The sequence below is a fragment of the Salmo salar genome, chromosome ssa19 (genome assembly GCF_905237065.1).
Source record: "Salmo salar chromosome ssa19, Ssal_v3.1, whole genome shotgun sequence".
NCBI classification, from domain to species: Eukaryota; Metazoa; Chordata; class Actinopteri; order Salmoniformes; family Salmonidae; genus Salmo; species Salmo salar.
Genome location: NC_059460.1, coordinates 72,773,256 through 72,794,250, shown reverse-complemented (window position 1 = coordinate 72,794,250; position 20,995 = coordinate 72,773,256). Strand labels below are relative to the sequence as shown.

Here is a 20,995-nt window from a genome sequence, read left to right as displayed (position 1 = left end):
CACACACACACACCTTTAGATGATCACAGTCCAAGAGACCCCTGAATAGATCCAGGTAGTCGCGACAAGAGGGAACCCTCCATTTCCCAGTCTGCATTTGAGAGGCCTCTGCAGACTCCCCACCAGTCCCGGTGCCACTCTGAGCGTTCTCCCCCTCCTAACAGAACAGTTACCACCATTAACAAGTTCCCACTGACAACAACTGATCCTGACAACTAGAGGTCGACCGATTAAGGAATGGCCAATTAAGTAGGACCGATTTCAAGTTTTCATAACAATCGGAATCGGTATTTTTGGACGCCGATTTGGCCGATAAAAAAAATAAAAAATAAGACCTTTATTTAACTAGGCAAGTCAGTTAAGAACACATTCTTATTTTCAATGACGGCCTAGGAACGGTGGGTTAACTGCCTTGTTCAGGGGCAGAATGACAGATTTTTACCTTGTCAGCTCGGGGATTCAATCTTGCAACCTTACGGTTAACTAGTCCAACGCTCTAACCACCTGCTTTACATTGCACTCCACGAGGAGCCTGCCTGTTACGCGAATGCAGTAAGAAGCCAAGGTAAGTTGCTAGCTAGCATTAAACTTATCTTATAAAAAACAATCAATTAATCATAATCACTAGTTAACTACACATGGTTGATGATATTACTAGTTTATCTAGCCTGTCCTGCGTTGCATATAATTGCTTAGGTACACATTGCTCCAACCATAAACATCAATGCCTTTCTTAAAATCAATACACAAGTAAATATTTTTAAACCTGCATATTTAGTTAATATTGCCTGCTAACATGAATTTCTTTTAACTAGGGAAAATGTGTCACTTCTCTTGCAAACAGAGTCAGGGTATATGCAGCAGTTTGGGCCGCCTGGCTCGTTGCGAACTGTGAAGACTATTTCTTCGCCAAAAGGGGGATGATTTAACAAAAGCGCATTTGCGAAAAAAGCACAATCGTTGCACAACTGTAACCATAAACATCAATGTCTTTATTAAAATCAATACACAGAAGTATATATTTTTAAACCTGCATATTTAGCTAAAAGAAATCCAGGTTAGCAGGCAATATTAACCAGGTGAAATTGTGTCATTTTGCGTTCATTGCACGCAGAGTCAGGGTATATGCCACAGTTTGGGCCGCCTGGCTCGTTGCGAACTAATTTGCCAGAATTTTACGTAATTATGTCATAACATTGAAGGTTGTGCAATGTAACAGGAATATTTAGACTTAGGGATGCCACCCGTTAGATAAAATACGGAACGGTTCCGTATTTCACTGACAGGAAAAACGTTTTGTTTTCGAGATGATAGTTTCTGGATTCGACCATATTAATGACCTAAGGCTCGTATTTCTGTGTGTTATTATGTTATAATTAAGTCTATGATTTGATAGAGCAGTCTGACTGAGCGATGGTAGGCACCAGCAGGCTCGTAAGCATTGATTGAAACAGCACTTTCGTGCGTTTGCCAGCAGCCATTCGCAATGCATTGCGCTGTTTATGACTTCAAGCCTATCAACTCCCAAGATTAGGCTGGTGTAACCGATGTGAAATGGCTAGCTAGTTAGCCGGGTGCACGCTAATAGCGTTTCAAACGTCACTCGCTCTGAGACTTGGAGTAGTTTTTCCCCTTCCTCTACATGGGTAACGCTGCTTCGAGGGTGGCTATTGTCGATGTGTTCCTGGTTCGAGCCCAGGTAGGAGCGAGGAGAGGGACGGAAGCTATACTGTACACTGGCAGTACTAAAGTGCCTATAAGAACATCCAATAGTCAAAGGTATATGAAATACAAATCGTATAGAGAAATAGTCCTATAATTCCTATAATAAACTACAACCTAAAACTTCTTACCTGGGAATATTGAAGACTCATGTTAAAAGGAACCACCAGCTTTCATATGTTCTCATGTTCTGAGCAAGGCACTTAAACGTTAGCTTTCTTACATGGCACATATTGCACTTTTACTTTCTTCTCCAACACTTTGTTTTTGCATTATTTAAACCAAATTGAACATGTTTCATTATTTATTTGAGGCTAAATTGATTTTATTGATGTATTATATTAAGTTAAAATATGTGTTCATTCAGTATTGTTGTAATTATCATTATTACAAATAAATAAAAAAAATACAAAAATTGGCCAATTAATCGGCATCGGGGTTTTTTGGTCCGCCAATAATCGGTATCGGCGTTGAAAAATCATAATTGGTCGACCTCTACTGACAACTGACAATCCCCGATCCCGCCAACTGACAATATCCCATCCTCCCAACTGACTGACAATACACTATCCTGCCAACTTTCAATCATGGTTAAAGAAAATATACCTTTAAAGTATAGCTTTAAATAACAAAACTATGCAACTAAGAAGAGTTGATGAAAACAAGGTCAACAACGCATAGATCACAGTCCATGTAAGGAATGTATGATATTCTCATATTAGAGCATTAAAACAGTGGCAATAATGTAGGGCCAAAATGACCTTACCTCAGGAAGGACAACAGGCTTCGAACAGACACGAATCAAGCCCTGGTGCACTGAATGGAGATAAATAAAACAATTCTGGCATAGTGATGCATCAGAAGTTACTGTAACAGCAACTTTGACGGCTTAATGAGGCCTTCATAAACCCTTTATAAGGTCGATCTAGATTTTATTAATACTATACACGTACAACAAAGGCTTTAGAAAAATGTCCTTACATCTGGCACTTTGACGATTCTGTCAAAACCCTTTGCAGCCTCTACCTAGCATGGCATTTGTTATTAACAGCCTAAATGATTGTAGCTTAAATGGTTTGTGAAGCAACTATGATGGCTTTATAAAGGGTTTTTGAAGGCCTTCAGAAATGGCATATATTATAGGCTAGAGTCTGTGGTGTAAAAACGCTGAACGCGAACACATTGTTTGACTCGGTTTCTTCAACTCACCCACAGAACTTATGAAGCTCCAGAATACTGGACCCTTGGATGCCATGGCGACAAGCACCTTGACGATGGCACGAGTACAGGTGGGCTGCATTCTCATGCTGTACTGAGGGAAGCTGTCGATCTGTACCACCAGGAGGCGCTCTAGCACAGGTGTGTAGACCTCAGGGACCTGTGGGTGCACGACAAACAGTGATATGGTAATGCTAGTCTCTACACCATCCGTAACTAAAGTTACATCGGTCGGAACATAGGAACAATTATTGCAGGGCGCTAGATTTAGCATCACTGATTATTTGGACAAATCACGATTTCGCGGGGGTAGGCATTTTTCAAATTTCCGAAGGGGTTAATTTGGACTGGGTTCTGGGGTTACCTTATCTAGGTGGATGATGACACTGGCGATGGAGTCCAAGAAGCTGGGGAGCTGGTAAACTTTATCCTCCTCTCCGTCGGACTCCGTGAGGTACATCTGTTTGCAGCGTTGGATCAGCTCTGTGTACATCAGGTCCACGTCTTGAGGGCAAACCACTTTACATGGCTGCAACAGCAACAATTACACAAGAAACGGTTCAGTAATGCAAAATAAACAGTGCACAGGATAAATTGAATATACCACAATTCCAAATGCATGTACATATCAGTGACTAACTGTAGTATACTACAACATAACAACAAACCAGTCAGTGGCTTTTCCAGCAGGAGAAGCCCAAAGGGATGAGGGGAGAAAATAGAAACGTACCGCTGCAAAGAATCCATAGCCACGGATAGCAATGGAGAGCTCCTTGTGAGTGGAGTCCATGGTCTTGATTATGGCACAGAACTTCTGCATGAAGAACTTGAGCTTGCCTTTGTGCTCCTCAACATTCTCTGCCACCTGGAGAGCAACCTAAAGTGACAATCCACCAAACAGTTATATTTCTCAGGGCAAAAAGGAAACACACTCCTTGCAAAACAAAGGAATAGAAATACGGTTATTCACAAAAATACTGTATATCTTATGAAACAATAAGTATAGGGGAGAAATGAACTGACGCCCCTCTGTGCAGCGTGACTGCAAAAAAAAACGGCACCATTAATTTGTCTGACGGCAGTTCCACAGTAACAGAATGATGCTCACTTTCAAATGTAGGTCAAACAAAAACCAAGGATTTCAAAGTTAAACCAACCATACAACTCTATGTACAAGGAATACTTTTAATAATTTCCATAGAAAACTATACAAAAACACATTTACTTGAAAAACCTTCTCAGCTACAGCCCAAAAAATTGTCAAAGACTACAGCAGCCCTAGTCATAGACTGTGCACTCTGCTACCGCATGGCAAGCAATACCGGAGCGCCAAATCTAGGACTAAAAACTTTACCTCTACCTACATGTACAAATGACCTCGACTAACCTGTACCCCCGGACATTGACTCAATACCACTAACCCCTGTATATAGCCTCGTTATTGTTATTTTATTGTGTTACTTTTTATTTAATTTTTTACTTCAGTTTATTTAGTAAATATTTTCTTAACTTTATTTCTTGAACTGCATTGTTGGTTAAGGGCTTGTAAGTAAGCATTTCACAGCAAGGTCTACACCTGTTGTATTCGGTACATGCAACAAATAAAATTTGATTTGAGATGCAAAGTTTGGTAACAGAATTACGGTTTGTTCTGTCATTCTGTTACCAAACGTTGCATCTGCACTGTTCTTCAAGTAAATGTGTTTTTGTTAAATGTTCAGTAGACATTGTTAAAAGCAGTCATTGTGCATAGTGTGCTATGGTTTTTTAAACTCTGCAATCATTTGTTTGTTTTAAATACATTTTAAAGTGAAAAATTGGAGTATCAGCACCATTCTGTTACCATGGAATTGCCCCTAACTACATACTGGCTTTCAGGGACGTGGTAAGCCCACCTGTTTGAGGAAGGACTCCAAGGCATAGTAACTGGTCTTCTTCATCTCCTGGTTGATGTGTCCACACAGCTTGGACATGACATCAAACAAGGCTCTGTAGTGGTCCATCAGCAAGTGGCTGAATTGAGCTGCATGCTTTGCTAACAATCTCAGTCCAGCTACAAAGCGTAGAAACATTGCTTAATGTTAAGCTCAAACAATGCTGCCTTTGATTGAGATTTACTGGTGCAATGGAAACAAAATAGTAGTCATGAAAGTGCAAATGATTTAGCACTCAATGCAGTAAATCTTACCAAATGTGACAGCATAACGGCACATCTCCACCTGTTCAAAAGAAAGGACGTGAAATGAACAGAAGGATGAATGAACAGTCCAATTGCTCACATTAGACAACCTGTACGCTACCACATAGGATATTGAAAGCACTAATTGTATAACATTTTACCAACCTGAGGACTAATTGTCTTCAAGGCATACTCAAATATTTCCTTTGAGGTTCCTGGGTCTGCAGAAAAAATATTAAAAATGAATATGGAAAATACAGGACGACCTGAAGACAAAGTCACCTTATTGGTGCTGAGAAAGTCAATCAGAAGATTTACGACTGAAAAAAAGCTTTCCATACAGGAGCAACACATTCAGTTAAATAAAGGCAATAAACACAAAACACACACACCGTCTTCCACTGACTTGGTGAAATTAACCATTAGTGCCGTGATCCCTCTCAAACATCCAGCCACAACAGTAAGCTTTGGCTCCTTTGTCGATGAAGTAATCTAAAAAGGGTTTCAACATTGCAACCAAAAGAAAATGAAATTCAATGCACACAACAAAATCTATTGTAATTCAACTGTAGGCCTAAATATTGCGCAATGAACACAGCTCAAATACCACACAGTCTACTGCAGGGATAGGCAACTAGATTTAGCCGAGGGACGATTTTTGTCGGACCGGATGTTTACGGCGGGACGGAACAGAATTATAATAATTTGTACACTGCAAATTGACCAACTTGTTACTTGAAAATAACAATCATTTAATATCTTGATTACATTGAGACACGATCACATACAGTTGTGGCCAAATAGATAGACACCCTTGCACATTTCTTAAATAATTCCCAATTTAAATCTCTGAAGCTGGAGACTCATATCTCCCTCACTAGCTTTAAGCACCAGCTGTCAGAGCAGCTCACAGATCACTGCACCTGTACATAGCCCATCTGTAAACAGCCCATCTATCTACCTACCTCATCCGCATACTGTATTTATTTATCTTGCTCTTTTGCACCCCAGTATCTCTACTTGCACATTCATCTTCTGCACATCTACCATTCTTGTGTTTAATTGCTATATTGTAATTACTTTGCCACCATGGCTTATTTATTACCTTAACTTACCTAATTTGCACTCACTGTATATAGACTTTTTGTTTTCTTTTGTTCTACTGTATTATTGACTGTATGTTTTGTTTATTCCATGTGTAACTCTGTGTTGTTGTATGTGTCGAATTGCTATGCTTTATCTTGGCCAGGTCGCAGTTTCAAATGAGAACTTGTTCTCAACTAGTCTACCTGGTTAAATAAAGGTGAAATTAAAATGTATTTAAAAAAAAAAGTTGAAATTGAAAAAAACTGTCTCCACAACCTGTTATGGATTTTCAACAATGCAGAACCAATTTTATTTTTGTAAACTTAAGTTTAAAATTGTAATTTAGAAAATAAAGACACATTTGACATGGACAAAATTCAAAAATATATATTACTTTTCCCCCACCTTTTTTCTCCAATTTTAATCGTCTTATCGCTGCAACTCCCTAAAGGGCTCGGGACAGGCGATGATTGAGTCATGCGTCCTCCGAAACATGACCCGCCAAACAGGGCTTCTTAACTCCCGCACGCTTAACCCGGAAGCTAGCTGCAACAATGTGTCGGAGGAAACACCATTCAACTGATGACCGAGGTCAGCCTGCGGGCATCCGGCCTGCCACCAGGAGTCGCTAGAGCGCGATGAACCAAGTAAAGCCCCAACGGCCAAACCCTCCCCTAACCCGGACGACGCTGGGCCAATTGTGCGCCGCCCTATGGGACTCCTGGTCACGGCCGGTTGTGACACACCCTGGGATTGATCCCGGGTCTGTAGTGACGCCTTTGACCGCTGTGCCTTATATATTTATTTGAGAAGAAATAGTGAAATATTTAAGAAAAGGGTGTCTTTATATTTGGCCACGACTTTCTCTTTTTTTATTCATGGAAATACTTGGGAACAGATTTACTAAATAAAACTCATTTTTAGCTGAATTCCTGGTGAATTTACAGTTGTTTTGAGGGGACGGTTTTGGGATGTACCTGAAGTTTCAGCTCTCCTAAATAGGCTCTGTAGAGTTTATCTGAGTGGTTGACCATTTCGCTGGGATGGACTTCACCCAAAACTCCTAAGAGCTCATAGATTTTACTGAGAACTATTGAAAAAACAAGACAAATCAGAAACACAAATCAGTGTCAATAGGACTTGCAGGTAAACTAATGTTATAGTATACTGCATTATAGAGAGAGCAGACAGAGTGATTCCTATGCCACTGGAAACATCGGAATTACAAGGTAGTCAGTAAACATGGTTGAATATGTGGGGCCCTATTGAATGCTATTCTGCGACACCTACTTGAAGGTGCCTGCTTTTTCACACTGTCAATATGACCCCCATCAAGAAGGAAATTAACACTCACCTGTATCTGCGATTTTGTTCTTGTAGGAGAGCTCAAAATAGAATTTGTCGAATATTTTACCAACTTTTAAGTCCTGAGCAATGCTGGAGTCCTTAGTTAAATAGAGAACCTATAAAAGTTAGGAAATGGAAAACTGACATTTAGTAAAAAGATGTTGTCATTTAACCAGTTTTCAATAAAAACATTATCACATGAATGCATGTTAATCATTAACCTTGATCAGGAGATCTAATGTTGGTGCCTTGCATTTTGCAGCTTTGTCCTTTGTATACACAACCAAGCATATGTCCTACGACCAGAGGAAGGATGGAGTTAATACTGAGGAGTCCAAGTTGTCAAATAAAAATCACTTCAAAATGTATAAATAAAATTTAAAAAAATACATCAAATGTAACAGTTAATAACATACCTTGATATCAATGGCATAAGTCTTCTCCCAACCCTTGACGCTTGTAGATATCCTCTGCAAGAACTTGTCCAGTAGACTGATGGTCTCAACTCTTGTATCTCGGAGCTACATTTAAATATGAACCAGTCAGTCATCATGGCAACAACAACAAAATAGAACTGGACTGTCCTTCTACATTTCAATTGGGGAACAGATTTTCATTGACCTCATTCATTTGCACTAACCTCTTCACATGCCAGTGATTTTCGAAGAAAATTGAGCAACCCATCTTCCTTTGAGAACAACAAGGATGCATGTAAAGCTTCAAGAGAAAACAAATCAATCAATTACTTGATGTCACTCACTCACCACTTTAAAAAAAAAACAGGTAATTCTATATTTTACAAAAACACTATGTCGTATAGTCCCTACAGAATTAGAATAGCATCCTAGATCAGCGTGGACTTGCCCTCCTGACCCCAACGGATTGTTGAAAGCTAGGGAAGATCTCAATTGCATACTACTCTCCTTTTGCCTCCTTCTCAAAACCCATTGGAGGGGGAGATCAGAAATGAGAGACTTCTGACCCTCATCCAATGGGTTTTGAGAAGGAGACTAGGAGAGGACGTGAGAATGCAACAGATCTTCCCATAGTGTGGACAAGCCTGCAAAGCTGCTGACCAGAGCCTCAGATGTAGCAGGCCTGATAGTCAAGAGCTACAAAAAAAGTAAGGACCCCTTTAGTCCTTAGAATGAAATAACATTGCGAAACACGCTAATTTAAGGTCTTAATCACTATTACCTACATAGTTAATCTCAAATGCCATATGAATGGGGACGTTTGGTATTATTCAAGATGCAATGCGCATGCGTAACTGTGATTATTAGCATCTCAAAAAATGGCTCTGGCCATTGCCTCAAACAGGTGCCCAGTCTGTGCCTCTTGATCCGAGCCAGTATTCGTTCATTAGGAAGGTATGTAATCATTAGCCCAATTCTGTAGCAAAACGTTTTGCAACAGAAATCGTTTCCTCCAAACGAAAACGAGAGTTTATATTAGACAAATTCAGATAGGTCCCTTCCCGTTTAAGAAACGTTTTGCAACAGAATAGGCTAAATGAATACCCCCCCAGCATTAGCAAGCCAAAGAGTAAGGCGCAAATCTAGACTTGCTAGCTAAGTTGCTATGCTATCTACACAGCTAGTTATGCTGTTTGGTCTGTTTACAATTGAAGTTAATATATTGCACACTTTATATAGACCTACAGTGAACCTTACCCAGCTCGTTCTCGCTGTTCGTTAGCATGCATTCTTGCCCCAAGTCCCCGATAATGTCATGACATCTTAGCGCTGCATCTCTTGTGTCGCCATCTGAGAGAGCTGCATGAAGTTTCAGAAGATGCCCTTGAATCCCTCCAACAACCTTAACTTTGTCGTCGGAGGACATTTTAAACTAATCTAGCTACTGCTAGCTATCCTTGGAACACATCAACAACATTCATACGCGCGCGACTAGAAATACATCTAAAAGTTTAAACACTCCCATCAAAGGTATATTCACGACCAAGCATGATGTTCAAAAACGTTACCAACCCGGAAATCAGATGTCAACTGTTTAAAATGTAGCAATCTCAATCAAACTCTAATTTATATTGCAATTTAATTTAATTATAGCATGGATTAGCCTTTCAACAGGCAGCGATTGTGTCACAAGTCTAGTAAGTAACCTTAAATGTATCGTCGTTTTCAAATGCTCAATCAACGCTGAAAAGATCCTGAATATACCCCTGTAGTCGTCAACTCTAAACGCGTTCAACTGTAAACAGCGTAATCTACTGGCATGGAGTGTCGATTCTATTCCTATGGGGAAATATTGTTAATTTTTTTTATTTTGGAAGCCAAAAACCATGATACAGAAAGTTGAGTTGGTGGCAATGTGTAGATTGCCAGTAATCTGAATACTAACAAAATAAGAACACTGTCCATCTTTTCATGAGGTTTAATAATGGCAGTTCATCATCAGAATAAAACCTACTTTGTTTACACACACAAATCACTAGACTTAGTACAAGTAACAACACTTACAGTAGTGAATGTAGAAAAAGAGAAAATCAGACATAAAACCAAAAATGAGGACAATCTTCCCTCTGGAGGAATTCTGGTTTGCCAGAATGATGAATCACTTACATCATCAGTGTGCGACAATCTTAATTCCAGCCTTTTAAACCTTTATCTCCCACATTCATTAAGACATTACAGGCCAGTTTCCCAGACACAGATTAAGACTAGTCCTGGATTCAGAAGCATATTTAATAGAGATTCTCAATTGGATGTACTTTTTAGTCCATGACTAGACGTAATCTGTGTCTAGGAAACTGGGCCTGAAGGTCCGTTCTCACTTAGTACTCACTCTCTCGTACATCATCAGCGCTTGTCGCAACTGTCTCAATCTCAGCCTAAAGGCTTTCATCTCCCACATCCATTCAAATCAAATCAAATGTATTTATATAGCCCTTCTTACATCAGCTGATATCTCAAAGTGCTGTACAGAAACCCAGCCTAAAACCCCAAACAGCAAGCAATGCAGGTGTAGAAGCACTTATTAATGCAAGACTAGCCATTAAGGCAAGACTAGGCATTTTCTTTCCTAGTACCCGCTCACTCACTCTACTGTATCTCCCCTATGACAGCCCTGTTGCCATGGCAATAAAGGATGGCTGCACATTACTTTGTGCTATGTCGGTAAGCAGCAGGTCGCCTCCCAGTCGTGACCCCAACCCTGGATCCTATACAGTTGGTCTTCAATCGGAGTGTCATGCCTGTTACCTCTTGTTAGAGGTGCACACCTGGTGTCGGACCCAGCCTGTAGGAACTACAGAACAGAATGATTATCATATATGCCTACTAATTACAGTCAGGCTGTGAATGCAACTTAAGGAAGTGATGGAGACATAGGTTTATAGATGGGATTTTAACATGTGTAATATTGGATTCAGAAACCATGTGTCCTGCATCCTGGTTAGGGGTTTGTGACGTCATAACACTCACAGCATGGATGTCCTGGTGGTCTGGGGTTACTGGCACTGCTGTCAAAGGAGGACTGAAAGTTGTGGATGGTCTACTGCAAAATCTGCCTCTCTCTCCCCTGCAGCAACAATTCAGGTGAATAATAATAATTTATCTATTTTCATTGGATGTATCAAGGTGTGAACCCTCTTTGGTAACTAAACACGATAGAAATAAAACAAATAGATAGGCAGGGAACACAGAAAGGGGGTTTAGTAAAGATTGAAAACGACCAGCATTGAGTTCAGAAATTGCTGCCAGTATTTGATACCTCAGCCCATCTGTCTTAATCCCCAATTCCTTTAAATCTCCATCTGTCAGAGTAAAGAAAGTAAACCAAATTCCAATTCCACATTTTCCTCATTAAGGTAAATAGGATTTTCAGTATACTTCCTAAATTGGCTGGAATTTAAATGGATTTGACCCCAACCCTGAATGAAATTACATGTAAGCCATAGCTATGAACATTTTATAATAAGTAGCAAATACAACTTGGCTTATGATATAGTGTGAATGACACATAGCTCTTGCTCTTCGAATATGGGCTGGATAGTCCATCTGTTCATCAGGATACTGGATAGATAATCTGTTTGTAGTAAGAGATCAGCAGAGGAAGGGTGTGTTTTTAAAGTATTCATACCAACCACAGATGCCCAGGCTCACCCTCGTCGGTGATGGTGCCACTACTGGAGCCGCCACTGCTCTTGGAGTGTGGGTGGGAGGAGGCGGAGGACAGGGAGTCCCCCAGGGCAGGCTTGAGGATGGCGATGGGGTCAGGGTGGGAGAGGTGCTCTTGGAGGTGGAGGAGTTCCCAGACTGAGGTCTCTTCTTCAGGTCTGTCTTCTGCACAGAAAATAGATGTGTGTGTGTGTATATCACTTCATCTTTTGCTAGTAATACTGACATTTTGTAAGCATGCATGAGCCTTTATAATGTCTTATAATAAGGCTGGAATATTTTATGTCTGACCTGTCTGGAGTGGACATCTCTGGCCACCAGGCTGGGGCTGCTGTGGATGTCTGGGAGGCTGATGTCAGGCACAGTGGAGGCAGGAGCAGGCACAGGGGTGGGGCTTGGCACCCCGATCCTCCAAAATCATGATCGATCTATCAGTGGTTTTCAATTTCATACAGTGAAAATAGTTTTTTCCGAAAATCTTCGACAACATGTGACTCAGAGTTGCCATTGCTGTTGAGGTTGGCTTTGCCGGGCCTCTGTGGCATGGGCAGCCGCGGGGTTTCACTCTTGCCCTCTTTGATGACTCGCAAGCAGTCTGAGTTCCACGGTTCAAAGTTCGACGGAGGCAGGAAGGGTGGAATCACTGCCTTCAGCTTGTCGTTGGCAGATGGTCAGGGATGCTCCGTTTCTCAGCTGGAATTTTTGTATAAGTTTTAATCAATTAAATCACACCAGCGTTGCAGTATATATGCAGTAGCATGCACAGTGGATAGGCTATGGTCCCCAGTCCGGACGGGGGCATATCAGTGTTCAGTTTTCTCTCAATAATATCCACAATGTGTAACAGTTTGCCACAGGACTCTACAATGTTATTCAGCCAGCTTGAAACCTTTTAATGTATGCCAAAGTGTGAAACTGAAGTTTCAATGAAATGTAGCCACTGGGCTTAAGGTCAAGGAATTTAAACTCAAAACCACTTCAAATATAAATAATCCTACCATTGTGGTTATTAAAAAGTCCTTCTCCGTGCCCATTCTGCCAAGACCTATGAAACAGATAAATATTCACTTTCAAATAAATAAATAGCTAGTCTAGTACCAGTGGCGGATTTAGGTATAGGCGACATGGGCAGCCGCCCTTGGCGGCATCTTGCCGGGGGTGGCACGTCACATCAATGATATCATGTCACCGTGTGAGACTGTGGATCAATTAACCTTGTCGGAGTGGGCACCCTGATTGTAGTTTGTGAGCTAGGCAGGCTACTGCCTGGGAAGGTCTCCCACTCAGAAGTATGGGATGGGGAGGGGGGTGGTGGTAGGTTGACCTCAGGTCTCGCCACAGGAAGCCTGAGGTAGGGTGTGCGGGGGAATCTCTCAAATAGCGCACCTCTAACTTCATACAGTACTAATGCAATTAGTTGTGCAATTTAGTTTGTGTGTTTCTTGTTTGCAATAATGTAATAATCAGGTTCTCTTCCAAATAAGTGTGTTATTGTATTTGTGTGATATAGGATTTGTGCAATTTAGTTTTATTTGTGTGTTTTTTGTTAGCAATAGGGTAATAGTGTAATAATTCCATTCTCTTTTTATTTGTATTTATATACTACAATTTGTTTCTATTTGTCTTTGTTACTTCTTTTTGATATTTATAAGTCTTATTTTTGTGTATATTTTTATATTCATATAGTTTTAAATGTTATGATAATTTATTTGTGTTGTTCCAAATATCAAAATAAAAATGACTCAACCAGGAGCTGCACCACATCCAGCTGCCTGCTGACAGCTGCGATCATCAGGGTGACACCCAGTCCGGGTTGGCCATGTTCACCTGGGACGGGTCCTCCTCCAAGATCTCCTTCACCAGTTCGGAGTTGCCTGGGATACACAGTACACACACACACACACACACACACACACACACACACACACACACACACACACACACACACACACACACACAGGGTTACCACAGACCACCCAATTTCAGCTACAGACAATCTTACTGAAACAAAGGTCTCTGGTCTCCACCAAAAGTTTCAAATGTTTTCAGCCCTTGCAGACCCCACACAATTGTGAATGTGATGTTTTCAGACCCCACACAATCTTCCCTCCCAGGGTTTAGCACTTACGCCAGACTGCATTGAGCAACCATGTAAGACTGCCCAGTGCACATGCCATGTAAGATTCTCATAAAATCACAGAGACCCCATTTTGGGGATGTTTGAGAATTATTTCTTGGCTTACCTACATTCATGGTTGGTTTACATATTGAACACACATGGTAGTATTATGCCAACTCTTGCAGACATAGCTCAATATGACAGCTTTTCCCTTACAATGCAATACGTCCTCTCACAAGGCAAACCTCTGTTTAACATATGTCTGCGTCTTCTAAACCCACCTAACTTCAAGGCACTGAAGACATCTTGTCTCCTCTTCTTGTCATCTATGAGGGGGTTAAAAGAACAGAAGATAAATGTACAAAGGACCTTTCGGTGGGGTGAAGCAACAATCAGACATGGTCATTAACTATGCTACCCACCACACACTACCCCACTGCTGAACCCAGTCACATTGGGTAACACGATAAGGCAGGGAACCCTCAGTGGAGAAATACTGGAGAGATGTACAGGCTAAAGTTAAAGAGATTCTCTGGTACTTTTGTATACTTTTTAGTCCGTAGTTCTGAAAGTAGCACTTACAAGCCAAAAATGGTCCCCAAAAATTGCGTACTATGTCACATATGTGCAGATATGTGCACCACGTCATCGATCTCTCTCGCTTTCTCTGCTGTGTCCATTGAGCTGGCCTGGCCTCTTGCTAGCTGTCACTCAAATATGAGGGGCTTGAACTTGAATTGCTAGGGGGATGGCCCACGTGGGGGTAAATGTAGGGAAAATGGTCGTTGCACAGCTTCAAACTAGGGATTCTATGGCTAATTGAGGTAAGATAGTCATTCTGCTCATAGATTATGCATGTATGAACTACACATTGAAACATCCAGCCCTCCCAAAAAATACTTTCTTAGTCGCCAAAGTACCGGAACATGTCTTTAACAAGTCCAAAACCATCAGGAGAGTGTACCACAATCACATGACTGCTAGCCAGGGAGAGGGATGAGGGAACTCAAAACACAAGTGACTGGTCCTAATTTTGTCCTGAATTGTAGTTAAGGTTATTGTGCTTAGATGTACATTATACCACACCAATAATGTATGCATTAAGAATGCAGGAGTGATATGGACACTACGTGAGCAGTGACTTTTGAGATTTCTGATGCATCAATTGAACTGCACAACAATTGTGAAAATGTATGCAGAAAATATTTTTTACAATTGTTTAGGTTAGGACCAATGATATGTATTAACCCTAAATGACTGACCGGGGTCGTTGTTTTGAAGCCACCGCACAGCCATTTTGGTACTCCTCCTCCTGTGTAAAAAAAGAGTTTGGAAGATATAGAAATACATTTATTAATGTCTACGTTTGTTTTTAACAAGTATATTCTATTACAGACTACTTTAATGCATACTTTTACATATTAAGTGAACTGAACATTAACATTTCAATTAAAAAATATATATAAAAACACATTTCTTAAAGGATTGCATGCAGTGCTTTATATACACTGCTCAAAAAAATAAAGGGAACACTTAAACAACACATCCTAGATCTGAATGAAAGAAATAATCTTATTAAATACTTTTTTCTTTACATAGTTGAATGTGCTGACAACAAAATCACACAAAAATAATCAATGGAAATCCAATTTATCAACCCATGGAGGTCTGGATTTGGAGTCACACTCAAAATTAAAGTGGAAAACCACACTACAGGCTGATCCAACTTTGATGTAATGTCCTTAAAACAAGTCAAAATGAGGCTCAGTAGTGTGTGTGGCCTCCACGTGCCTGTATGACCGCCCTACAACGCCTGGGCATGCTCCTGATGAGGTGGCGGATAGTCTCCTGAGGGATCTCCTCCCAGACCTGGACTAAAGCATCCACCAACTCCTGGACAGTCTGTGGTGCAACGTGGCGTTGGTGGATGGAGTGAGACATGATGTCCCAGATGTGCTCAATTGGATTCAGGTCTGGGAAACGGGCGGGACAGTCCATAGCATCAATGCCTTCCTCTTGCAGGAACTGCTGACACACTCCAGCCACATGAGGTCTAGCATTGTCTTGCATTAGGAGGAACCCAGGGCCAACCGCACCAGCATATGGTCTCACAAGGGGTCTGAGGATCTCATCTCGGTACCTAATGGCAGTCAGGCTACCTCTGGCGAGGACATGGAGGGCTGTGCGGCCCCCCAAAGAAATGTCACCCTACACCATGACTGACCCACCACCAAACCGGTCATGCTGGAGGATGTTGCAGGCAGCTGAACGTACTCCACGGCGTCTCCAGACTCTGTCATGTCTGTCACGTGCTCAGTGTGAACCTGCTTTCATCTGTGAAGAGCACCGGGCGCCAGTGTTGAATTTGCCAATCTTGGTGTTCTCTGGCAAATGCAAAACGTCCTGCACGGTGTTGGGCTGTAAGCACAACCCCCACCTGTGGACGTCGGGCCCTCATACCACCCTCATGGAGTCTGTTTCTGACCGTTTTAGCAGACACATGCACATTTGTGGCCTGCTGGAGGTCATTTTGCAGGGCTCTGGCAGTGCTCCTGCTGCTCCTCCTTGCACAAAGGCGGAGGTAGCGGTCCTGCTGCTGGGTTGTTGCCCTCCTACGGCCTCCTCCATGTCTCCTGATGTACTGGCCTGTCTCCTGGTAGCGCCTCCATGCTCTGGACACTACGCTGACAGACACAGCAAACCTTCTTGCCACAGCTCGCATTGATGTGCCATCCTGGATGAGCTGCACTACCTGAGCCACTTGTGTGGGTTGTAGACTCCGTTTCATGCTACCACTAGAGTGAAAGCACCGCCAGCATTCAAAAGTGACCAAAACATCAGCCAGGAAGCATAGGAACTGAGAAGTGGTCTGTGGTCACCACCTGCTGAACCACTCCTTTATTGGGGGTGTCTTGCTTATTGCCTATAATTTCCACCTGTTGTCTATTCCATTTGCACAACAGCATGTGAAATTTATTGTCAATCAGTGTTGCTTCCTAAGTAGACAGCTTGATTTCACAGAAGTGTGATTGACTTGGAGTTACATTGTGTTGTTTAAGTGTTCCCTTTATTTTTTTGAGCAGTATATAATTCCACACTATGATGTTAGAATAATACTGTGATATTTCAGCCTGTTTTGGTGGGGTGGAATTTTGGCCTGCCTGGTGACATCACCATTAGTTACACCAATAAGAAATAGAGTTCCAAACCTCTCTGCCAATAACAGCTCATTTTCAGCTGCATTGGACCTTCATTTCTGTAGAGTACTAATGTTAATGTTCCCACTACAACAAATAAATGCATGTAATTTTGACCTTGAAACATTTTATTGAAATACTGTAGAATTCCATTCTTTCCTATAAAGGACTGCTCCTTCCGGGGAGTGCCAATATGGCGCCGGTGGCTCCAAAGCCTCTCATTGGCCATTACATAGAATCAGCAAACCAGGGTTTACTTTATACACATCATTGGTTCAGCCCTTATGCACTCGAAGAAGGCAAGATTCATTGTACACAATCTGCACCACACCAAAGACATAAGTTGTCTTTCCAGCTATACAGGAATTGCAGATAAAGCCTAACCCATAGTATCATGACTGAGTCGTCGTGATCATTAGAATAGGTAACTGACTGAACAAATTCTAGGAAGCGTACTTCTTGTGTACTACTTCTTGTCCAAACACAAGAGGCACATCAAAGAGAACAGATGTCTAAAGGGGGAATTCTGTAACGATGACTGTTTCTTTTAGACACACAAGGTGTGATCACTGACTACATTTCAAGATTATTACAGTTTTTTCTCCTGAATGTTTCTTCAGCAGGACACAGAACCCTGAATCAGCATCAAGCCCTGCCAACAATAACATTTCCTAAACAAATTGATACCTAGCCTAAAGGTTTTATACAGGGCGTCTGGTCCGTTCTATTCCAAGTAAGCTTAATGATAGAACAAATATTGGAGAACTCATTTCAGACAGTGTGTGACTGACCAGGGTTCGAGTCCGGGTCCACAATGTGTTAGAAGACTTTTAGCCCGCCGTCTAGACGTTAGCTTGGGAAGCTAACAAAAGTGTTCAGGTCTCAGGCAGGGTTAGTCATTACATGAGCGTGCTTCACCGAATCACCTGTGTTAGACCTGGACAGAGAAGTGAACTCGTGGCTGGTCCATACCTGGCTGTGGGCGCAGGGTGATGATGGAGTCCAGGATGGCCTTGACATCCCTCTGCTTGAGCTGCTGTGACAGCTCAAAGGCCGTCTTGGCCAGTACCTTGACCTGGTCCGGGTCTGCCCCCTGCTCTACCAGCTTCTGGGCCACACCCACCTTCCCGCTCAGCATGGCCAGCATGAGGGCGCCCCAGTCAGTTGTCTTCTGGAAAACGTTCACCTCTGCCCCCCACTCCAGGTGCAAGCGAATGGCCACCTTGTGGCGAGCACCTTGATGTCCATGAACTCTCTTTTGTCCCTGCCAAAGCTGCCAATGCTATTGTTGTTGTTGCCGTTGGCGATGCCCTTGGCAAGCGCCAGGTGGTCGTAGTCGTCGACAAAGGCGCCACTCTCCAGGAGGAGCTTGGCCACGTGGGTGTGGCCGCCCCTGGCTGCCATGGTCAAAACGTTGGCCCCCATCCGGTTCCCACCGTTCACCTCTGCCCCGTTCTCCAGCAGGATGTGGGCCACATTTAGATGGCCAAACCTGTTGGGTGACAAGACAATGTCATGATCCTCTGTAGCTCAGTTGGTAGAGTATGGCGCTTGCACCACCAGGGTTGTGGGTCCGATTCCCAGCGGCCACCCATATGTAAAAATGTATGCATTGTCATGACATTGCCCTCTTTGAGTACGGCGAGCACATTTGACCCCCTCCCTTTCTACCATCCCCCTTCTTCTGCACCATCTCCCTCTGTCTCCTACACCCAGGCTGCTGTGGTCAGAAGGCGGTTGTAAATTCCAAAGGGAATGTCCTGCCTCATGGCCCCAATTTTGAGACAGAGTGAGGTTTCATAGAGAGACAAAGGAATTCTTCCACCTCACAGGACGGGGGAACCGAACGACATTTATGTTCTGGAGAAGGTATAAAAGATCGGTGAAGAATCCAGCTACGAACTGGTCCGTTTGGTACAATTTTATGAAACTCATGAGAGACAATATTGCCATATTACCATAATAATGTTTATATAATAAACTTTCAGACTATCGATACCGACAGAATAATAACAAGTCTTTGATATTAATTACTAGTCTGCAGCTAGAAATTTGGTATCATTGAACGCGAAGACCGACGAAACATCCATCGTATAGCGACAGTAATGAATGTCACTTTGAAAGATTCATTCAAACCAAGAGAGAGAGAGGACGAAACTCTCCAACAAAGATCACGACGACACACTGAGCGTAAATATATATATTGATTGCAATTGTTTCCGAATGAGTGAGCGTTCATGTGCAAAGGATTAGCATATCAATTGTTAATATTTATCAACTCTATAGTGTCTTCTCCGCTGCCCCCACCCCCCTTGTTTGTTTAACAAGCCGCCATGCCGGTTTAGCCCACTAGGGCACATTCCTCTACCATTGCTTTGTAACGATACCTACTGTTTTGTATGCTTTCTGTGAATTACTTAGTTTAGTAAATAAATGATTTTACGACAATTGATGTATGGATGACTTAGTGAAGACTGGGTTCGTGCAGATAACAACAATTTACGACGTTTGGAATGAGACTGACGCGAGGTAAAAATAAGTCAGAAGACTCATAGGTCAGATATTATGATATCTGGAAAGTTATATTAGGAAAATTATAACTTTGTAATCTAATAATAATTACAGAGAGTTATTTGATAAAAATAAGTCTTTGGTTTTAATGATGCCCAAAGACACGACAGCATGCATGACTAAGTCACTTTGGATAAAAGTGTCTGCTAAATGGCATATATTAGAATGGAACTGTCAAGAGATTTCCAAAAACATACTGTACTAAGATGTAGGGAATGGACGAACAATGATCTTAATGCTTCATGTTTTGTAGAGCAGGGGAACTCTCACATTGTGTCATTGGTCACATAGTACACAGGTGACCTGGAAGTGTTAGCACATGTGAGAGCAGAGAAGCTATAAGGATACCTTATTTTAACCAATAATGAAATTAAATATCGGTTTGCAGGTCAGTAGTGTCCATATAGCTTTTTCCAGGAGAGCATAATGGTTCTTACCGTTAAAGATTACCTTTATGTTTTTGTGAAACGCACCCCTGCTAGTAAGGATTGTTTTATTTTGTTGTGCATATTATAATATTATAATTATAACGTTTTAATCGGTGACACCCATTTAACATCTGTATAAATTATTGACCAATGAGCACATAAATTGGTAGCGACCACATGAGAGGCGTCCAGCCATAGTTGTTACGGCTGTCCATCGAAGCCCCCTTTCGCAGTAGAAATCAGACCAGATTCTCATGTCCACTATCTCAAGAATCCCTCGAGCAGTTTCATAGTCGCCTTAATCACAAGCACAAAACGACAACCGTGCGTTTCCCAGAACACCTACATTCATTTCTAATGTTAGTTTGAGTTCCAGTTGTGATGTTCTAAAACTTTTCTCCAATGTCTATCGGTGGCCCATCTTTGAAAAGCATGACACACTAACAAGTGTAAAGTTCACTCCTCGAGTAATACGCAGGTTTGGTTTGTACTATCATAAAAATAAAACGCTTTTTTATTTTCTACTGTAAATCATATAGCAACCGGTGTTACCATCCCGTCTCAACCTCTGGAAATCATTGCTCCCTGTTGACATTCTGCGCCTGCGCAAAATGAATAAAACATACTAGCGGTCTTTTCGGACCACACAGCCCAGCACAAGTACAATGAAATGCTTAACTCACAAGCTCTAACCAACAGTGCAGTAATTAAAATCATTCATCACATTCATTTGTAGTATAGCAACTTAATATTCATATTTTAATGGTCAACTTTAATATTCATTAGGCATGACATTGGATTTTGGATATAGGCCTACTGTTCTCTAAGCTTCTAAATTAGAGATCACTGGACAATTTTGTTGTTGTAGGAAATGTGAAACATATTAACGCTTCTTTACGCCACTATTCTTTTATATTGCTTTTTATGAATTGGACTTGTAGTTGTTAATGGAATTGACAATTGTCTTTTATAAATGCAGTCCAGTGGAG

The 20,995-nt window shown here is 41.7% G+C and overlaps 1 protein-coding gene and 1 pseudogene across 1 annotated transcript in view; both read right to left on the bottom strand.

Annotated features, from left to right (window-relative positions):
* The window catches only part of prkdc (protein kinase, DNA-activated, catalytic subunit), a 50,228-nt gene extending 40,589 nt beyond the window's left edge, over positions 1–9,639 (bottom strand). Inside the window, exons 1-15 of the mRNA XM_014159583.2 lie at positions 9,226–9,639; positions 8,193–8,269; positions 7,969–8,073; positions 7,774–7,848; positions 7,560–7,668; positions 7,183–7,295; positions 5,512–5,611; positions 5,285–5,340; positions 5,129–5,159; positions 4,836–4,993; positions 3,671–3,817; positions 3,305–3,469; positions 2,932–3,100; positions 2,489–2,538; positions 14–157 (exon numbers count right to left, since the gene is read on the bottom strand). Coding sequence (XP_014015058.2) covers positions 14–157; positions 2,489–2,538; positions 2,932–3,100; positions 3,305–3,469; positions 3,671–3,817; positions 4,836–4,993; positions 5,129–5,159; positions 5,285–5,340; positions 5,512–5,611; positions 7,183–7,295; positions 7,560–7,668; positions 7,774–7,848; positions 7,969–8,073; positions 8,193–8,269; positions 9,226–9,394 — 1,668 coding nt within the window. The 5' untranslated portion in view covers positions 9,395–9,639. The remainder of the gene's footprint in view (positions 1–13; positions 158–2,488; positions 2,539–2,931; positions 3,101–3,304; positions 3,470–3,670; positions 3,818–4,835; positions 4,994–5,128; positions 5,160–5,284; positions 5,341–5,511; positions 5,612–7,182; positions 7,296–7,559; positions 7,669–7,773; positions 7,849–7,968; positions 8,074–8,192; positions 8,270–9,225) is intronic.
* A 1,080-nt stretch (positions 9,640–10,719) lies between these two features.
* Positions 10,720–20,358, bottom strand: LOC106579572 (ankyrin repeat and SAM domain-containing protein 6-like; annotated as a pseudogene).
* Positions 20,359–20,995: the final 637 nt, after the last annotated feature.